The sequence below is a fragment of the Mustela putorius genome, unplaced genomic scaffold, assembly GCF_011764305.1.
Source record: "Mustela putorius furo isolate JIRA1106 unplaced genomic scaffold, ASM1176430v1.1 tig00000127_pilon_pilon_pilon, whole genome shotgun sequence".
Taxonomy (NCBI): Eukaryota; Metazoa; Chordata; class Mammalia; order Carnivora; family Mustelidae; genus Mustela; species Mustela putorius.
This window is the reverse complement of record NW_025421288.1, coordinates 15636957-15655892: the sequence shown is the minus strand read 5'-3', so window position 1 is coordinate 15655892 and position 18936 is coordinate 15636957. Positions and strand designations below refer to the sequence as shown.

General features: G+C 66.0%; 1 protein-coding gene across 9 annotated transcripts; it reads left to right on the top strand.

Annotated features, from left to right (window-relative positions):
* Positions 1 to 640: 640 nt before the first annotated feature.
* On the top strand, positions 641 to 17378 carry TNNT3 (troponin T3, fast skeletal type). 9 transcript variants are annotated; one of them, XM_013060057.2, is made up of 17 exons: positions 645 to 767; positions 3731 to 3762; positions 3926 to 3939; positions 4394 to 4411; positions 5661 to 5678; positions 5831 to 5845; positions 6786 to 6797; positions 7032 to 7046; positions 9599 to 9617; positions 12099 to 12144; positions 12781 to 12897; positions 13005 to 13082; positions 13311 to 13424; positions 13503 to 13612; positions 13758 to 13848; positions 14869 to 14909; positions 17163 to 17378. In XM_013060057.2, exons 2-17 carry the CDS (start codon positions 3746 to 3748, stop codon positions 17215 to 17217), a joined length of 780 nt encoding a protein of 259 aa, XP_012915511.1. In that variant the 5' UTR covers positions 645 to 767; positions 3731 to 3745; the 3' UTR covers positions 17218 to 17378. The 9 variants fall into 9 exon arrangements, with proteins under 9 accessions (XP_044922559.1, XP_012915514.1, XP_012915515.1 ...); XM_013060056.2 differs by lacking the exon at positions 14869 to 14909 and adding an exon at positions 15478 to 15518 and having other exon boundaries at positions 651 to 767; XM_045066624.1 differs by lacking the exon at positions 4394 to 4411 and having other exon boundaries at positions 641 to 767.
* The last annotated feature ends 1558 nt before the right edge of the window (positions 17379 to 18936 follow it).

Here is an 18936-nt window from a genome sequence, read left to right as displayed (position 1 = left end):
ACCGTGCGGTGAGCAGCTCGTGGAGCTTGGCTGTGGGGCCAGAGGCCCTCACGGTCTGGACCCCCAGACGGGGAGCTCCCAGGCTGAGGGCAGACGTATGGCCCTGGCCTTGGGGAGGACCAGCCCCTGGGGCGATGAGGACCCTCAGTGCTCGAGCTCCTGCCTGGACCGTAACTTCTCGAGCCCGTCTGTGCCGCACGCCCCAGGTCTGGGCACTAAGCAGGGCTCGGACCTGACAGACGCCTGGCCTAGGACGTGCAGAGCCCTCCACCCCACGGGAGACCTGGGCCCTCGGGCCACGCGCTCTGACGGAGGAGCAGGTGGGCTGCGGCGAGAGACACATGCCCCCGACGCCGCAGAGGGCGGGCGGCTGGGCTGGGGGCGTCAGAGCCCCAGGCTAGGGCTGGTTGAGAGCCCTGGGCCACCCAGTCCGTCCTGTCAGCCCTCCTCAGCCCGTCAGGAATGTGCCCGCTGTGGGGGGGGGGGGTAAAAATAGAAGCTGACACTTCCTTCTCCTTCTCCACATGCGTCTGCCCATCCGTGCCTCCTTGGGCCCCCTCCTCTGCTGTTCCTATACTTGGTAAGGGGCCTGCATGGGCACAGCCCCTTCCCGCCTGCCCCACGCGCCCGGCCACCCAGTCCCCGGCCAATGGGCTTCTGGGCAAGATCAAATGTCACTATAACATGAGGTGGTGAGCCGGGCGGGCAGTGTCTGAGCCGTCCTGTCCACAGGGAGCCCCAGCCCTTCTCTCCAGACTCAGCCACAGGTTGGTATGGCGCAGGGCTGGGCAGGACTGGCCAGCCACTCGAGGCGCGTCCGGGGTTCTGGGGTGCGGAGGGGCCAGGACGCCGTGATGCCACGTCTCCGCTCTGAGCACGGCAGCTCGGGGAACCCGCAAAGCCGCCCAGGGTCCCGAGGGTACTGGCGCGGAGGGTGTTGCTCTGGGATGTGAACACGGACAAGCTGTCCCAAACCGCAGCCGGGCAGCCGGGGGAGGGGGGGACCCGGGGAGGCGGAGGGGGCCTCCCTGGAGGGAAGGGGACGGAGAAGTGGGGGTCGAGGCCAAGAGCCCCAGAAGGCCACTGCCCACAGCTCCGAGGGCCGCCCAGTGCCGGGTCCTGGCTCACCCCCGGGGCCATCTGGGCCTCTCCACGGGGCTCTAGTAAGCGCAGGGGCCCAGGCCACCTTCTCTCAGTCGCCGGGGGCTCTTGGCCTCAAGCGGTCATCGCCTCCAATGCCGCCACGTGTAGAGACCAACGCGAGGGGTCTGGTGGAATTCACCCCAGGAGCGGTTGCATGGAGAGAGCTGGCTGGTGGGGGCCTCAGGGACAGCTCCTAGAGGCCAAGGACAGGAGCAAACAGGGCCAGGCCAGGGTGGACTGGGGACCTGGGATCTATCCCACTGCCCTGGACGCGTCCCACCGCTGCCCATGGGGGAGCAGCACGTGCGCCCAGAGGCCCCGCCCAGGCTTCTCGCCCTCCGCACGGCCTCGCCGGTGCTGCCCCCCCAGCACCCTCACTGGCCAGCTCCTTCTGCACACCCTCTGCCCTCGTTGCGGGGGAAACCCGGGAGAGGTTCCCTGCAGGATAGGATGGGGGACCGAGGCTGTGCGGGGTGACGCAGCCGGGCGGGGACTCCCTCCTCCCCACCCCATCTGGTCACCTGGGAAGGAGGTGTGTGTCTCCAAGGAGGTCTGACCTCAGCGGCTATATTCCCTCTACCCCACCCCCCAACGCCAAGGGCAGAGCATGAAACGGACATCTGACTTCCTGCCCAACTGTCGAAACGCTGTCCCCTGCCCCCCAGCACGCCCCACCCCAGCCCCTCCCAACAGATGGCGAGCTTGGGGGACAGAGCCACTCTGCAGTACTGGCCTCCAGGGCTCCCCTGGACGGAGCGGCAGGATCCCAGAGAAGCCGCAGCCTCTGTGGGGTCAGTGGGGCTTTGCCGCCCTGACTCACAAGGGGCTTCCAGGCACCCCACCCGGGGATACGGGGGTCTTCCTGCGGCCCCCCCGGGCTCCAGTCCAGAAAGCAGGAGAGCAAGGTGCCGGAGCTCAGGCCGGCCTGGGACACCGGCGGGGGCCAGTGGGAGCGGGCCAGGTGGAGACCCGAGCCAGTGGCCGCCCTCAGCCCCCCTCCCTGCATCTTGGGTTTCTGGTCAGAGGCGTCTTGGCTAATTCGGGTGCCTATTTCTGGACACCTCAGCTGCCACAGGCTTCTTAAAAATAACCCACCCCAGGGTCGGGCCACCCCGCCCCCTCCTGAGGCTGCTGACAGGTGTAGGGCCCGGCCAGGGTCAGGGAGGCCAGCAGGACGAGGCCCTGGGCTGTCACGGACCCTCCCACCCCGGAGAGTGGCCCCAGGGGAGTGGGGGGGGGGTGAGGGCGGGGCCCACCAGGAGGCTGAGACCCCCAGCTGTACGCAGGGGGGAGGCTGTAACTTGAGGGGGCAGCAGAGTCCTGTTTCGGGAAAGAGCCGTGTCTCAGGCTGGGGTGTGGGGAGCAGAGATCTGGGGGTTGACGCCGCATGGAGCTTCAACGGCTCTGGAAAAATTAACATTGTGGACGGAGGCTTCAGACAGCCGTTCCCACCTTAGCGGTGTGACGGACACGCATGTTTAAATGATGAGCTTGTGGTTTCCTTGTCCGGAGCTCCTGGGGGGCTGGGGGCCCAACGGTCGCGTTCCACTGGAGCTGCGCTAGGCCGGCGTGAACTCTGTGTTTTGAGCCCTGGGCCAGCTGCTCTGAGCGCTCCCAGGCCCCGGGCCGCCCAGCCGGGTGCGCAGGCCAGCTCACGGAACCGGGGTCCCTGAGCGCCCAGACGCACCTGCGCACGTGCGGCCTGGCCCAGGCACGGAGCTTCCCTGCAGACGTGGACAGATTCAAGAGCATCCACGGGGCCTGGGAAAGCAGGCGGGGGGAGGGGGCGGCCAGACGGGGCTGTCCATGCTGTCCTTTTGCTCAGGACCCTGGGCTAGGGAATGCACAGAGAAACAGCCCAGACCCAGGCCCCGTGAGCTTGGGGCCCCGTCTGCTCCGGGGCAGGGCTGGGCGGGCGGGGGGTGGGGACAAGGAGAACGGATTGTGCACCTTGTGATTTGGGGAGGGAGGGCAGCACAGGGGCCGTGGGGGACTCCCAGGGCATCCATGTAGGAGAACATGGGGTCCCTGCAAGAAACCGTCAGTTGGGGAAGGGAGCTCTGGGTTCACACCAGGAGGGCTGCCAGGGCGCCGGTGAGGCCCAAAGACCCAGGAAGGTCCAGCAGGTCTACAGGGACGGGGGGTCCCAGTAAACCCCTCAACCACCTCGGCGAAAGGCAGAGGCTGTCAAGAAATGGGCTCCAAGCCCCACCAGCACAATTTCCCGATTGTCCAAAGCAGTCTGGACCAGCACCGGGCATCCTGGATGACCCCCTCGGGGAACGCTGTAGAGAGGATGTCTGCCCTGGGTGGGGGTGGACGCCACGACCTCCCAACATCCCGTCCAGCCCCGGGATTCCCAGCTCCAGGCTGGAGCCAGGGCCGGAAGGGCGTGGGGGGGGGGGGATCCGAGTTTGCCGAGGAGGACGGGGGGGGGTGCGTTCTGCAGAGGAGGCCCGCCAAGGCCAGAGTGCTGGCCTCCACCCTGTCCCTGGATGTCCCTCACACCCCCAGCCCTAGGAGCTACCCTTTCCAGCACTCCCAGACCGAGGTCATTCTGATTCTGGTCCCGTTCCTTCCCCTGCAGAAACCACCCGCCACCATGTCTGACGAGGAAGTGTGAGTACCAGCCCAGTCACCACCCGCCTCGCGTGGGGCCCCTGGACCTGGGCTGCGTGCAGAGGCCAGAGGACCCAGGGCTCTTGGGGGACACTGAGTGAAAGCCCAGTTCACCCATTTTCTCTCTCTCTCTCTCCTCTCCCCAACCCTCGGCCCCCGACAGTGAACAGGTCGAGGGTAAGTGTCCATTGATTTTCCCCTACATCCACACCCAGTGGACAAGTCACACATGAGACAGGCCCATCTGACCGTCGACAGCAGGGCTCTCCTCCGGAACGCCTGGCGGGAAGCCCTGGTGGGAAGCCCGAGCTTTGCTGTGTTCTGCAGTGGGCACCACTGCACACGGGCTCCGCACTCCTACTCCCGCACCCGGGGCCCTCTTCCTCCCAGGACACATCCCAAGATGTGGTTCTCTCCCAGCCTGCCCTACAGACCCGTCCGGAGCAGCCTTTGGCCTGGGGCCCCACCACCCTCTCCCAGGGGAATCTGGCCCCCCAGCCCCCGCCCCGGCAGAAATCCCAGGGTGTCCAGGGCCCAAGGCCCCCTATACCCCATCCTCGGTGGTTTGGGAGTGGGGCGGCTGGTTCCCAGGGCGGCCCGCTAACACGGCTCCTGTGTCCTATCATTGCAGAGCAGTGCGAGGAGGAAGGTAAAGCCCCTGCCCCACGACCCTGCCCCACGACCCTGCCCCACGCCCCACCCCAGGCCACCCCCTCGACCTGGCTCCCAGCCTCAGCCCCACTGCGCTCTCCACTCCCGCGGCCCATCCCCCTCGTCACGCAGGGCCGCTTGCTACCGCACTCGTCTCCCATGTCCGCATCCGCTAACAGACACACTCGTCACTAATCCCCATCCCGGCAGCACCATGTGGACAGAGCTGACGTGTGCGTCACGACTCTCCCTCGTTAACCCCGAGGGCCGGGCTGTGTGGACCCCGCTTGGGTCTCTCTCTGCCTCTGTCCCTGTCTCTCTCCATCTCTATGTCCCCGTGTCTCCCAGCATCCCCGCCTTGGGGCCCCAACCTCCAGGCTCACCGGGAGACCCCTCCCTCGCACAGCCTGTCTTCAGGGGAGGGGGGGGGGAGTTCCTAGTCGTGCCTGGGCAGGTGTGGGGCGCAGGGGAGCCGCCGCACCTGGGAACCGCGCAGAAAGGCGGTTCTCAAGCCCGGTGGGAGGCCCTGGAAAGCCCTGGCATGCGCTCAGACCGGGGGAAGCGTCCGCGCAGCTCCGCCGGGCGCAGCTCCGCCGGGCAGGCTCAGCTGTAAGTCGGGCTGGGTGCTATGTTTTGAAAATATTTTGAAAACACTTGGCTACCCTAACAACGTGAGCAAAGCATTTCTTTTTCTGTGCTGAAAAGGTAGAAAGACTCATTTCTGAGCAGGCCACGTGGTCCTGGGGAGCCGCCCCTTCCCCGAGGGAAGGCCACGTGGTGGGCAGGAAGGGTCCCCTGCCCCCCCGCTTTCCTCAAAGACCCTCAGTGTCCACGTCAGCTCGGGTACGCACAGAGACCACGTCGCCCGCCCAGGCCTTCCCTGGGCGCTTCTTACCACAGTGGGTCTCGTGCCCTGTCCTCACCCCCATCCCCCGCAGAGCAGGACTTGGGCTACACCGAAGACACACCACGCTGGGACGGGCAGGCAGGCGGCGGGGTCCCAAGGCCCATCTGGGGGGGCCCAGTCCCCAAGGAGGGAGAAAGGAGCCAGAGCCCTGGGGTCCCAGAGGGAGTCACAGGACAGAGGTGGGGTCTCGGGCCAGGTCTTCGCAGCTCACCATCTCCGGCCCGGGCGCCAGCTGCCCCTCCTCCCAGGGCGGAGACCTCCTTCCCCGCCACCCCGCGTGAACCCCTAAATGACTGTCTTGTTTCCTCTCTCCCTCCCGCGCCCGCGGCTCCCACGTCAGAGGAGGCCCAGGAGGAAGGTAAGCGGGTCCGGCCCCCGGCCCCCACAAGTACTCTCAGCGCTCTGCCTCCCCCCAGTGTGTCCCCACCCCCTAAGGACATGCTGTGTGCTCTTGGCCTAACCTCTCCTCTCTCCCCCCGCCGCCTGTGCACCCGGCCTCCTCCACCGCAGAAGTCCATGAGGAAGGTACGGGCACCTAGGACTTCTGGTCCCCATGTGGGGCCCAGGGCCTGGCTGGAGCCCACGCGGGGTGGGGGAGAGGGCAGGGAGGCAGCGAGGTGCCAGCCAGCAAAGGACTCCCACATGTGGCCCTAACATCACCCACTAACCACAGCCAACGCTTGACCAAGGTGGGGGGGTCCCCCAGGGCCAGGCACCCCCTGACTCAGACTGGGCTGCAGACGGGGCTCATGCCCCCAGCACAGGGACACTGGATCGGTGGCGGGACTGCTGGACCCAAGCTCAGGGTGGGGAACTGAGAGGCCATGGCCGAGTCTGACCCCTGGACCAGGCCAGGGCCCCGGCCAGAGGGCGGGTAAGCACAGGGTGACAGAGGTCCAGCCCATCAGCCCCCAGCAGGGACACTCTGCGACCATCCCCTCCTATCCAGCCCCGTGGGCCCCTCCTCGGGCCCTGGGGTGATGGTGGGTGGGTCGGGGCACCTGTGCTCGGATCAGTGGGCAGGGCAGCCGAGCCCGGCGCCCATGTCTGTGTGCCCCCTGAGGCTAGGACCAGAAGGACAGTGGAGGCAGGAAGTGCAGCGCCCTCTGGGGCTGCTTCCCTGGGCTGTGGGCCCTGCCCGGCCAGCTCCCGTGTCCCCTCATCAGGCTGTGGCCAGAGCCCATGAGCCCCTGCCGATACCTTCTGGGGGTGAAGGACAGGCGAGACCCCAGTGTCCCCCACAGAGCCACCCTTGAGCCCTGGTTCCCCGTCAGGTCAGCGAGGCGGGGACAGGATCTGAGGATGGCCGTGCCCGCCAACACTGACCATGTCTCACCGGCTTCCCGCATGCCCCCTATCCCTTGTCCTCTGTCACTGACCCTCCCGAATGGCGACCGGTGCTCCCCTAACCTCGGATCCTCCGTCCTTTGACCTCTCGCTCTGCCGCCCTCCCTCCCCCGTGAAGTCCACGAACCAGGTACGTGCCGTGACTTCAGTCCCGTGTGGGCGCCCGTGCACACGAGTGACACGTGTGGGGGTGAGCAGGGGTCTGGGCCACGCAGGGACAAGAGGGGCCGTGGGACTGACGTCCAGCGTGGTTCCGCTCGGGCTCCGCGCCTCCGCCTCCCACGGCCCCTGCCCTCAGCCTCCGCTCGGGCTCACCGCTGATTCTCTCTCTCCCCCGCCCCACGGTGCCGTCCCCGTCCCGCAGAGGAGGTCCAAGAAGGTACGTCCCGCCCCTGCGGACATCCCCGCACGTCTGCCCCTGCCTCGCTCCCTGGCTGACTCCTGCCACCTTCCCATGGGCTGGGGACGCCGTGGGAAAGGTTGGGTCTGGGCACCCTCGGGGGTGCGGGGGGAGGCCCTTCCGGGGCCGCCAGCAGGAAGGTGGGGGCGGCCGGCCCTGAGCAGGAGCGCGGAGCCCTGGGAGGTGCCGGCCTGGGGAGGAGAGTGCTGAGGTCCAGCAGGGGCTTCCGGACCACACAGGGTCGGGTGGAGAGCAACGGCCGAGACACAGGGAGGGCGCCTCCACCCTGCCCCGATGGCATGTCAGAGAGGGCGTCAGGAGGGGGCAGGGGGGAGGGAGGGGGAGGCCAAGCGGGGTGAAGGGGAAGGTCAGGCTGGGCCGAGGCAGGACTGGAGCAGCCAGGGGCCTCGCGTGCAAAGGAGCCATCGCTCAGGCCCCGCATCCCACCCACCGTCTGGGCCACAGCCGGTCTCATCCGGCGTGAGGAGGCCCCTGGGTGGGCCGTGCCAGGGCGGAGGCAGGGGATACACGGGTTCGAGTCAGGGGCCTTCCGCTCGGCGGGGCTGCGGGGCCTCCGGGCTGGGCCTGAACCGCAAGCGCAGCCCTGCGAGCGTCTAACCTTCCCGGGGCCCAGAGAGGCCGCCCGCAGGAAGGGATGCGCCGGCCCTGGCGTGGGGTGCTGCGCGCTCGCCGTGCAGGGAGAGGCGTCTAGGACGCTGCGGGCCTGTAGGGGCACACGGTCAGCGGGGTCCCCAGAGCCCACCCTGACGCTGAGAGTCAGACAGGCAGATGGGGCGCGGGGGGGACGCCAGGCCGCCCCCGACTAGACACCGCTGCAGGGGCAATGGCGCGGGGCCCCTCCCCCAGCAGCTCTCGGCCTCCCCTCACGCACCCCTGCACACGGGGCGGCTCCAGCCGGGCCCCCGGGGAAGGCAAGCACACCTCAGTGGCACCCCTCTTCCCCACCAAGCCCTTCCTTCTGCCCCTCTGTGAGGTTTCTGCCCCCAAAGCACCCCTTTTCTTGCTCGGTTCCCTCACGCCCACAGCCCCCCCAGGTGTGGGGGAAGGGTGCCATGAAGCCCACTTGTAAGAAGCCAAGGTGCTGTCTATGGGCATGTGGCAGGCTCCCGAGCACCCAGGGGGACCCGAGCCCAGCGGGAGACGAGGGGACGCACCCCGTGCACTCGCAGCCAGCCCCCCATCCCCTGCCTGGACGGCTGCGGGCAGAGGAGAAAGGGCAGGAGACCCACCCCGTGTTCCCGGCTGGGCTTCCTTGGGCTTGGAGAGCCGGAGGGCCCAGAGCAGAGACCAAGGGGCAAGGGCAAGACCCTGCCGGGCTGTGCCAACCCCAGGCTGTGACCCGGCCAGCCAGACACGCCCCGAGAGAAAGCATCCCCACGTGAGGGCAGCCAGGTGGGGGCAGAGGCTCATGTCAGGCCTGGAGGCCTGGGTGCACAGACACACGGCAGGCCCCAGGAGGTGGCCACGGGCAAGCTGGGAGGGCACATCCTAGGTCAGGAAGAGAAGGCTCTTCGTCTCCGGGGAGGTCCAGAGCCCCTTTACCTTCGAGCCGATCTAGCCTGGGCCGCAGGGACCACTCCCCCAGCTCCACAGCTCCCGTGTTAGGGAGGGTCTCAGCTTTCCCGGGGGGGCTCCGCCAGGCCCCCGTGGAAACCCTCGAAGCAGCCAGCTCCGCTGCCCACTCCCCACACAGCAGACCACTGATGGGGTCCGGGCCACTCCCCACACAGCAGACCACTGATGGGGTCCAGGCCAGTGCACACCAAGGGACGAGGGGCCCGGGGCCTGTCCCCACAGCCCCCCCAAACCCCCTCCAGTGCCCCGAGCCTGCTGGCTTCTCTCCTGTGTATGCCCTTGTGCCCACCGCCACTGTGGAGGAGCAGACGGAGGATTGGGAAGGTCCGGGCCACGGGTCCACTGGCCACAGCCCTTCCGGACTGTGTCTGGATGGCCACGGGCTCTCGGTCCCGCCACCGCCCGCCTGTCTGTGTTACTCTTCTGCGCTTCTCCCGGGGTCAGGCCTGCCCGTCCCGCCATGGAGCTCCATGGGCCAGGCCTTGCTCACACCCACTCAGAAGCAGGGTGCTCAGTGGGGATCGGCCCACAGGCTTGGACAGGCCAGGGGCCTGGAAGGGGCTGCATCCTGCCCTTGCACTGGGTCCCCGTGTCTGCCACCTCCCATCAGACCACCTCCTTCCCTCCTGCCCTGCTGGTCCCTGAGGGCCCTGGCCTCTGGCTGACGGTCCCTCCTTCCTCTGCATTCCCCTCCTGGACCACATTCTGGGCCACGCACCCGGAGCTCTCCGCCTGGGACCCCACAGGCACCTTCTCTTGTCACTGGCAGGACAGGAGCTTGGGCAGTAGGTTCCGCTGGAGAGGGAGAAGCGGGCGGGCGCGAGGCAGGAAGCCCAGCCCCCAGGCGAGGGTGCCCCCAGGGGTCTCTGGGTGGGAGTGGGCCACCCCACTTACACGCTTCTCTTCCCTTTCCCCATGCCCGCTGTGGTGGCCAGAAGAGAAGCCGAGACCCAGGTGAGTGAGGGCCCAAGCAGGGCCGGATGCCAGGTGTGGGAGGCCTGGAGGTCAGGACCAAAGTCACCTGGGACCCTGGGGTCCCACGGAAGACAGCGCATTTGGGTACCATGGAGAATGCACCCCGAACCCCTGAGGGAAGGTGGCCGTGCCTGTGCTCCTTGATTTGGTGTTTGAAGCTCTAGGCATCTGACGAAGGGCCCTGATGAAAGTGGGATTATTTGGGGCGGCTAGTGCCTTCCCCCACAGGTGAGGAGCAGAGTTCACGGGGGCAGTTCTTCCCCAGCAAGGAGCAAAGAGGAACTCTGGGGGCCCGGCGGGCAAGGAAGGCTCCCTGCGGGAGGAGGCGGGGGCCCAGGGAGGACGGGGAGGGCAGGGAGCTGGCGGAGACGGGGTAGAGAGAACGGGCTTCCCTTGCCCCCTGCGGCTGCCGGCCTGCCACAGGGTGCCCCCAAGTCCTAGCTGAGAGGCAGCCACGAGAGGCAGCCGGAGGGAGGGTCTCGCTCCCGTGGCCCCTTCAGAGCAGAACCACGGCGGACCTGCCATCTTCCACGGCCCCGGGCGCCTCCTCATCTGGGGGGGCGCCTTTCCCTCATTTTACCCACTTGAGAAGATTTCAGGGATTTTGTTTTTTAACCCGTCAACTCTGACGTCTCGTGCTGGGCGAGCAGTTGGGGGAAACACGGTGTGTGATCCACGCCCTCACCCCGCAGAGTGTCCTGCCTGCGCTCTGCACGGCCCGGCCAGACCTGGGGTGCCCTCGGGGGTCCGTGGGCCCCGCGGCAAGCCCAGGGTTCGGCCAGCACACTCCCGTCCCCTGCACTTTATTTTTCAGCAATGTTGAATAACGCTGCTGAATCCCAGATATTTTTTAGTTTTAAAAAAATGTTTGTGTTTTCATTATGAAAATAAAACACCTCATTAAAGAAAATTTGGAAAATACGTAAAAGTCCAATGAAGAAAAAAAAAATCGTCTATAACTCTCCCAGCCCGCCAGCCAGACTGCGGGAAGGCCCGGGGAGGAATTTTACGCGCTCTTTCCGTGCGTTGGGCTCGGAAAAAAAGATTTAAACTCTGAGCTGTTTTTCAAACATCGCACTGTCTATACAACCTTCCATTCTGCTTTTTTAAAATTTAGCACTATTCATAAGTATTTTTCCGTGTTTTTACATAGTCTTCTTAAATATTTTGAATGGCCACATAATATTCCATGAATTGGACAAACCATAATTTTTCTAACCGTCCGTCTTCTGCAGGACATTAAAGCTTCCCCCAATATTTTACTATCATAAATAACGCCGGGTGGAAAGCATTTTCCGTCTTTCGGGTTATTTCCCTAGGCCGCGTTCCCAGAACTGGAATTACTGGGTCAAAGAGTGTGAGCGTTCTTCAGGCTCCTGGCCCTCGCTGCCAAATTGCTCTCCAGGGGCCGTGCCAGGGCGGGCTCCGCCACGGACGTGAGCGGGTCTGCGCCCCGCGCCGCCGCCACCCGGCCGGGGACACTGATGGATGAGGGGGGCCTCTCAGGGCCGCTCTGTTCGCGCGCCTCCAAGGGCTGCGGGAGCGCCTCACACCCGCTCACTGGCCGCCTTTCTTCCCGAGACTTGGCGGCGCACGCCTCCTGCCCATTTATCTCGCGGCACAGACGTCTCCACGTGTTTTCAGCCATCGGCCTGCACAAGGATATAAGTCTTCTCTGTGCTTGCTGAAAATATTTTTCTAGTCTGGGTTGGGGTTTTTTTTTCCTCTCCCAATTTTTGCTTTTTTTTTTTTTTTCACATACATAAGTTTTTCATTTGCGTGGAGTCGTCTGGCTATCTTTCCCCTAGCGGGACCTTCTGGGGCTTCTGAGCTTAGGAAAGCCTCTCCTGTTCCAGCATTTGGGTCCATATTCAGTTCCACGTCCTTCTGTGGCTTGTTTTGAAAAAACCGTGTTGTTGTTTTAACTCTTTGCTCCATCTGGAATGTACGGGGGCCGAGCCCGGGGCTGATAGCCGGTTACAGCCGGCCGGGTCCCAGGGTCTCATTTCTTCCCTAAACTGCCTTCTGCCCAGCCCCACTCCTTCAGGTCCCCAGAAGGAAAGATTCAAGAGGGGTCAGAGACCCGGGAAGGGTCAAGACAGCCGTTCCCGACCACAGAGTCCAACACCCCTCGGGAGCCTGCAGTGACCAGGCTGCCTCTGGCCTGACCTGGCTGTGCTTCTTTGTTTGAGAAAGAAAGCGAGACTGCCCTTCCTGCACAGGCCGGGGGTGAAACGGCCCTCTCGATGTCCAGATGCTGGCTAAACAGAGGGACATGAAGAGACTGAAACGTCCTCAGAGGGGTCGGGCCACTCTGGGGACCGTGGGTTATGCATCCGACCAGAATAAAGGTCAGGCAGTGGGTCCTCAACTGGGGGCCCCAGGAGAAGGGCAGGACGACCAGCATCATGGTAGCGTCTCCACCTGCCCCCCCCACAATGAGTCTCTCTCTTCTTCCAGACTCACTGCTCCTAAGATCCCGGAAGGGGAGAAAGTAGACTTTGATGTAAGTTTATGGGACCTGGATCCACACAGCCTCCACCCTTCGAGCCCTGGCCTTCAGCCTCCAGACCCATGAAGGTCGTTTGCTCCCAAGCAGCCAGAGCTAGCCCTTCCTGGTTGCAGGCCAGTCTGCCTTAATTTATTTCTGGACCAGAGGAAACACCCACCGTGTCAGACACATGTCTTCCCTCCTCTCCCACCCCTACCCACCCATCATCCACTCATCCGTCCGTCCGTCGGTCCATCTGTCCGTCCATCCACCCACCCATCACCCAACAAACTACCTCATCCACCAGTTTCCTTCTGTCTGGCCCATGCAGAGCATCTCAGGATGACAACAGAGCCAAGTCAGAGCCCGTCTTTCCAGGGGTGCTGATGACCTCAGAGCTCGGCAGGGCCTGGGCTCAGCCGCGGGGAGGGTACCATCCCTACCCTGGAGCTAAGGGATCTGGCAGCCTCTGGCCCCCCAGAGCGCAGTGGCCATGGGGATGTGGCAAGGGCCATAGGTCCCTTGTCACCCTCGGCTTTCATGGTGGCCAGAGGAGGGAGGGCGTCCCCGCAGGGCCCAGGAAGGGACCGCCTGCCGCACGGTGGCCCAGGCAGGGTGAGGTGTGAGAGAAGGGGCCCCGTGCACCCACAGGACATCCAGAAGAAGCGTCAGAACAAGGACCTCATGGAGCTGCAGGCTCTCATCGACAGCCACTTCGAGGCGCGGAAGAAGGAGGAGGAAGAGCTGATCGCCCTCAAGGAGAGAATTGTGAGTCCTGGGGAGGGGGACGGCGGGCGGGGGGGCCGCAGGTGGAGGCGGGGCCGCCCGGACTCCAGGGCCGGCAGGGCTGGGCCCACCTGCTCCTCTGGCCGTAGGAGAAGCGCCGCGCGGAGCGAGCGGAGCAGCAGAGGATCCGAGCCGAGAAGGAGCGGGAGCGCCAGAACCGGCTGGCGGTGAGGCCCGGCCCGCGCCCCTGACCCGACAGGTTCCCTGTCCTCCTGAGCGTCCCCCTGGCACCGGCCGGGGACCAGGGGGGGCCCAGCTAAGTCCCCCACGTCCTGCAGAACCTGCGGACAGTGCCGGTCCCAGGGTGGGTCCTCGACGCCGGCCCCGCGGCGGGGGGGGGGGGCACCCGAGCGGCCCCGCCCGGCTCTGAGGCCCGCGGGCCGGGGTCCCCACAGGAGGAGAAAGCGCGCAGGGAGGAGGAGGACGCCAAGCGGAGGGCGGAGGACGACCTGAAGAAGAAGAAGGCCCTGTCCTCCATGGGCGCCAACTACAGCAGCTATCTGGCCAAGGTGAGCCCCGGCCCCGCCGCCCGCCAGCCCTGTGCGGGCCCCCCCCCCTGAGGCCGGCCCCTCTGCCGTGCCCCGCAGGCCGACCAGAAGCGAGGCAAGAAGCAGACGGCGCGGGAGATGAAGAAGAAGGTGCTGGCTGAGAGGCGCAAGCCGCTCAACATCGACCACCTCAGCGAGGACAAGCTGAGGTAGACCCGGCCCTGGGGTGGGCTGGGGCGGGGGCGGGGGGGTCCCGGAGGCCGCCCTGGTTCTCCACGGCAGCTGGCGGGGCGGGGGGGGCTGGGCCCTGCTTCCCCGCCTGCCCGGCCCAGATGCACCTTCGCCCCCTCCCAGGGACAAGGCCAAGGAGCTGTGGGACACCCTCTACCAACTGGAGACCGAAAAGTTTGAGTTTGGGGAGAAGCTGAAGCGCCAGAAGTATGACGTGAGTGCGGACACCTCGCAGCTCGGCCCCCCGCCAGGGCCGCCCCGCGACAAGTCCCCACCGCCTCGACCCTGAGAAGCCAGGGACCGTGGCGGGGGCGCCCTCTGAGCCCGCCGCCGTGCCCCCGAGCAGCTGGCCCTGCTCTGAGGGCCGCAGGAGAGAGCAGAGGCCTCGTGGCCTCGCGGTCCAGTTTCTGAATGGCCGGGGGCTTGCAGAAAGCACCCCCGGCTGTGCCAATAGGTTTCTTGGATGCAGCTTCTCTGTAAAGTAAGGTCCCAGCCGTGCCCGCGAAGACATCGGCTTCCTCAGAGTCCCTGGGGGACCCAGCCTCGGTCCCTGAGCGGTCACCGCCTCGGGCCCCCGTCCAGCAGTTTGGAAAAGGGTCTGGGGCTGGATCATCTCAGGGGTGGCTGCCTAGAGTTTCCTGGGAGGGGCACACAGCTCAGAACGGCAGTCCTGTTCTGATAGCGTCCCCTCGGAGGCCCTGCGGGGCCTGGGGAGCAGGAGAGGTCCTGGGAGCCAACCTGCTCCGTGTGAACACAGACACCTCCAGCTTCCCCAACACAGGCACAGCCCCTGCCCCTGCCCCTCAGTGCCCTCCCAGGTCCCCAGGGGAAGACTGTTCACACCCGAGGGGCGTCTCCTGTGGCCACCCCTACAGGCCACCAAGATAGAGGGTGCGCAGTGACTGGTGACTCCTGGCCCCTTCTCAGGAGCCATGCCCGAGGGCAGAGGGTCTTCTCCTGTGGTTTGCTCACCTCTACCAGGGGGAGGACGGTCGTGCCAGCCCCGGCACTGCCCTCTCCCCGTGGTCCTCTGGGAGGGCTGGCTGGCAGATGAGGGTCCACAGGGTGGAGTCAGGGACACGCTGCCTCCTGACACACGTGTACGCGACACATGGGGGGGTCCCGGGGGGGCCGGAAGGGCCATGAGGACCCAGGCCTAGGTCAGCCCAGCACACAGCAAGGCCCCGGAGCCTCAGCCCGCCGCCCAGCCCGTTAACAATCTCGGTCTTTCTAGATCATGAACATGCGGGCCAGAGTGGAGATGCTGGCCAAGTTGTAAGTAGCCAGAGCCCACCCTGGACCGGGCTCGTGGTGTGCACTGCGCAGTGAGCCTCCCGCATGGCAAAGCCGGTTCGTTGCGGATGGTGGCGGCGGGCACGGAGACTACGGGGGCCGGCCTCCTGCCCCCACCTCCTCCCCTGCACCTGCGGCCCTCGCTGGCAGGTAGAGAAGGGCCTGCCCTTCCCTGAGCCTCTCCGCAAGGCTGTGGGGAGGAGGGAGTTGTTGGGCCAGGGAGCCTGGGGGCCACGGGGCTGGTCGCTCACAGCCACCAGCCCCAGGGCCCTGCCAGCCCCGCCCGCACCCCGCCTGCCGCAGGTAAGTGGCCGGCTCCAGGGCTGCTGTGTGTCTTGGCCCAGGGCTCCAGCGCGGGCCACCCAAAGTAAGTCAGAGGCAAGCGTCCCCAGGGCCGAGGGCGGGCGTCTCCTGCCCGGAGGAGCCAGGACACAGTAAAGGAGCGAGCGGCCCTGGCGAGGCGGCCGGGCTCCGCTGAAGGAGGGCACGCAGGCCACAGCTGGCCTGGCCCTGCCCCGACCCGCCAGGTAAGTCGCCGTGTTGTCCGCAGATCATCAACCTCAGGAGCCGCATCGATCAGGCCCAGAAGCAGTGAGTAGCCCTCAGGGGTTCTGCGCCGGGCACGTGGCCCCGTGGGGCTGGCCGCCGTTGCCTGCCCCTGGGCCCCGCGATCTCGGCCAGTCCCGGGGGCAGCCGGCCCTCCGCAGAGCAGTAACAAGACTAACCAGCGGCTGAGGGAGGCGATGGGTCCGGGCCCCACGCCCTGCACCGGCAGCCTCCATCTGCCCCTCCTCACCCCCAGAGCCCAGGAGGAGGCCAGCCGTGGGGACGTGGGCAACCCCGGGCCAGCTCCCCCGTGGCTGGCAAAGCCAGATGGGGTGCCCAGATGTCCCCTCATGGTGCCGCCTCAGCGGTGAGCTGGTCTGGACCGTCAGAAGGCTAGGCTCTGTCACGGGTCTCTCTGCAGCCCTGGGGGAGCCTCTGGCTCCTCGGGACGTGAACCCTCTGTCCGTAAGGTCACCCCGGGGTCTGCGGGCTCCGTGACAGCACAGCAGCTGGGAGGGGCCTAGAAAGGCCCGCACCTTGCTTGTCCCCAAGGGCCTGTGCTCCCCGCCTCACCCACTCAGGGATGCTGCCTCCCAGCCTGGTCGCAGGGCCGGTTCCAACCCACACAGGGCAGTGTCCCCAGGACTGCTTGGACTGGGGTTTCCCCTCCGTCCTCCCCGGCCCCTGCCCACTTCCTGCTCCCGGAGCTGGACTTCTCCAGCCCAGGGAACGGGTGAAGGTGACCCCCTCCTCCCTGGGCTCTGTTGTGTGGAGTGGACATGGGCCCTGTGAGAGCCCTTCCGGAGTTTGCACATGTGCGCCAGCATGTGTGCGTGCGTGTGCATGTGTGTGTGCATGCGTGGAAGTGTTCTCGGGCTGACCCCTGCAGGACTCGGGCCACGGGCACGGCCACGGGCACGGCCACGGGTGCCAGGGCTTCTCCCAAAGCCAGCCTTGGGAACTGCATGGCCTCCACCAGCCAGAAGTCGTTCCATAGGTCGGTTCTGGAGCCCACACACCCTAATCCCCACCCGAGGGTCCCTGACCAGGCACCCAGGTGCCTCCTGGCTCCCTGGTGTGCAGAGAGCCCCAGACAGACAGGGCCAGGCTCCTAAGGACGGCCACTTGGCAGGGTGCTGACCTTCTCCCTGCTCCATGGTCCAGCTCTAACAGGGGACTGAAGGGCTGGGGCAGAGGCCTCCAGGCCCCGAGTCTGCCAGGCCCTGCCTGGTGGCCAGGAGTCAGGGCCCTGGGCCGCTGACTGTCCAGAGCCTCTCCTGCCCCAGGAGGCTGTAACCTGGGTTGCTTTCTCCAGGCCACAGTCACTGGGGCGATGAGAGCCATTGTAGAGTCAGCTTCCCTGGCAGGCCTGGGGTCCACCTGAGGTGGGGCCCCGGGAGCCCAAGCTCCTGGCAGGGGTTGGAGGGTGTCCTCTGCTGTCTGGTCCCTCCCCTAACCACACTAACTGTCCCAGCACAAGGCACCCCGGCCCAGCCGGGCCAGGTACAGGTGAGTGACTGGAGCTTGGAGTGTGTGCCTGTGACTTCGAAGCCAGACTGGACGCTTTGCCCCGGTAGTGGCCTGAGTGGGCTGAGCTGTCAGGACTGGGGGTGTGGGGGGGGCCAAGGTGGGGCTGGGCTGGGTGCCCAGACACGCAGCCGCTGACGATCCACTTGCTTCCATTTGCAGTAGCAAGAAGGCCGGGGCCCCGGCCAAGGGCAAAGTCGGCGGGCGCTGGAAGTGAAACCGCCAGAGAAGGTCCCAGAGGCAGCGACCCTTGGCCCACGCAGCCCGTGGGGCAGTGTCCGGCCCCCACGCCTGGGGGCAGAGGCCCCCCCGCCAAACGTCTCTGTCCTGGCTTCCCCCATGTCCTGGGGTCTGTGAATAAAGCTGACGGACTCCCTTCCCAAGTGTGTGCTGGCTCTCAGACACGGGGCTCTGGGGGGCACGGACTGGAGGAAAGGCTGAGCGGGTGGGCTACGGTAGACAGAAGTGCAGGTCGGGGGCCCAAGGGACACTGGGGGCTCCCTTTAGGGGTCAGGGCACATGGCTTCAGGGGACTGGGACGCCCTGCCCGGCTCTGCCAGCGGCTTCCACATCTGCCCGCCCCCCAACCCACAAGGCCCTCTGACCCTCAGATCTGCACCTCAGCCAAGGTCTTTGCCCCCCCCCCCCACTGCCCGAGAGTGGTCCCTCAGTGCCTGAGTGCAGTCTGCAGCCAGTTTGGGGCAGAAGAGCTTTGCCTTTGGAGCGGTCTGGGGGGAGGGGAGTGGGAACACACTAGGAGCGCTTACAGGCGTGCCCTGGAAATGTGGGGGCAGAAGCAGGGTCCAGAACAAGGGGGCGCACACAGCCTGAGGGGCCTCTCGCCTCCAGAGGAAAGGAGCAGGAAAGCACGTGTCCAGAGGCAGACTCGGCAGACACAGACCGCTCTGTCTGTATTGTAAGAGAGCACAGTGCACAGCTGTGTAATAAATGTGAAAATCCTGACCAAACAGAATTATGGAAAATATAAATCACAAAACTTGGATGGAGACGGAGAGCCTCGCACAGCGGACTATTCACGGACGAGGCTTCCAGAGTCGGAGCCGCCCCTCCGGGAAGGCTCTGCGGACTTCAGGGAAGGAGGGAGCGTGCCCTCGGTCCGCCGTGGGGTGGGGGGGACCCCAGCAACAAGCGCGAGCCCCCAGACAGCACATGCACACGCGCGAGCCCACCCCAGCACACGTATCTGCACCCCACACGAACGCACATCCCGCGTGGGGCTCACCAGTTTGCCAGCACACACGTGTCCCCCAGTACGTGCACCCCAGCTCCACACACCGCCCTGCACACAGACACGCTCCCAGCCGACCGGCTCAACGGAGGGCATGCAAGGGAGCATCGGCGGGACCCACGGAGCCTAGCTCTCCATCTCTCTTGTTCTGAGAGGCTGCCCTGGGGTGCCTGGGGTCAGGAGGGCCAGCGTCCCCCACCACTGCAGGGGTGAGCTCCCGAGGTATCCGCCAGCCGCAGGGAGCATGAACAAGCCTGGGGTCTCGGAGGGAGCTTGGAGAGCACATCTGCGTAGCTGACAAGCCGGGAGGGCCGGAGGGATGGGGGCCGATTTGAACCGGACAGTCCGGTGGGGGAGACGGGCCTTGGTGGAAGGCCATTCTTGCAAACGGGAGCACACGTGAAGCTTTCCAGGAGCGGCTCAGCCTCAGCCTGCGACCAGCACGTGGAGCCCCAGGCCAGCCCTCTGCGGCCCGTCCCGGCCTGTGGCAGGGGACTTATCATCATCTGTTTAGAAACGGGAACACACCTGGGGCCCCGCCTGGCACCTTGCGGCGGACATCAGGAGGCTGGGCAAGAGCCCCGGGGTTTGGGGTGGGGGGAGAGGTCAGAAACCGCTTCGTGATCGTGTTCTTGAAAACTGCGTCCGATGGCCAGTGTCCGGGGGAGTAGAATGCCACCGCCTTGA

Excerpts from the sequence above, each read along its gene's own strand:
- TNNT3 (XM_013060057.2), top strand. Across the intron at positions 13,083-13,310 it reads AGCGCCAGAACCGGCTGGCG|GAGGAGAAAGCGCGCAGGGA; the intron begins GTGAGGCCCGGC and ends GGGTCCCCACAG. Across the intron at positions 13,425-13,502 it reads ACAGCAGCTATCTGGCCAAG|GCCGACCAGAAGCGAGGCAA; the intron begins GTGAGCCCCGGC and ends CGTGCCCCGCAG.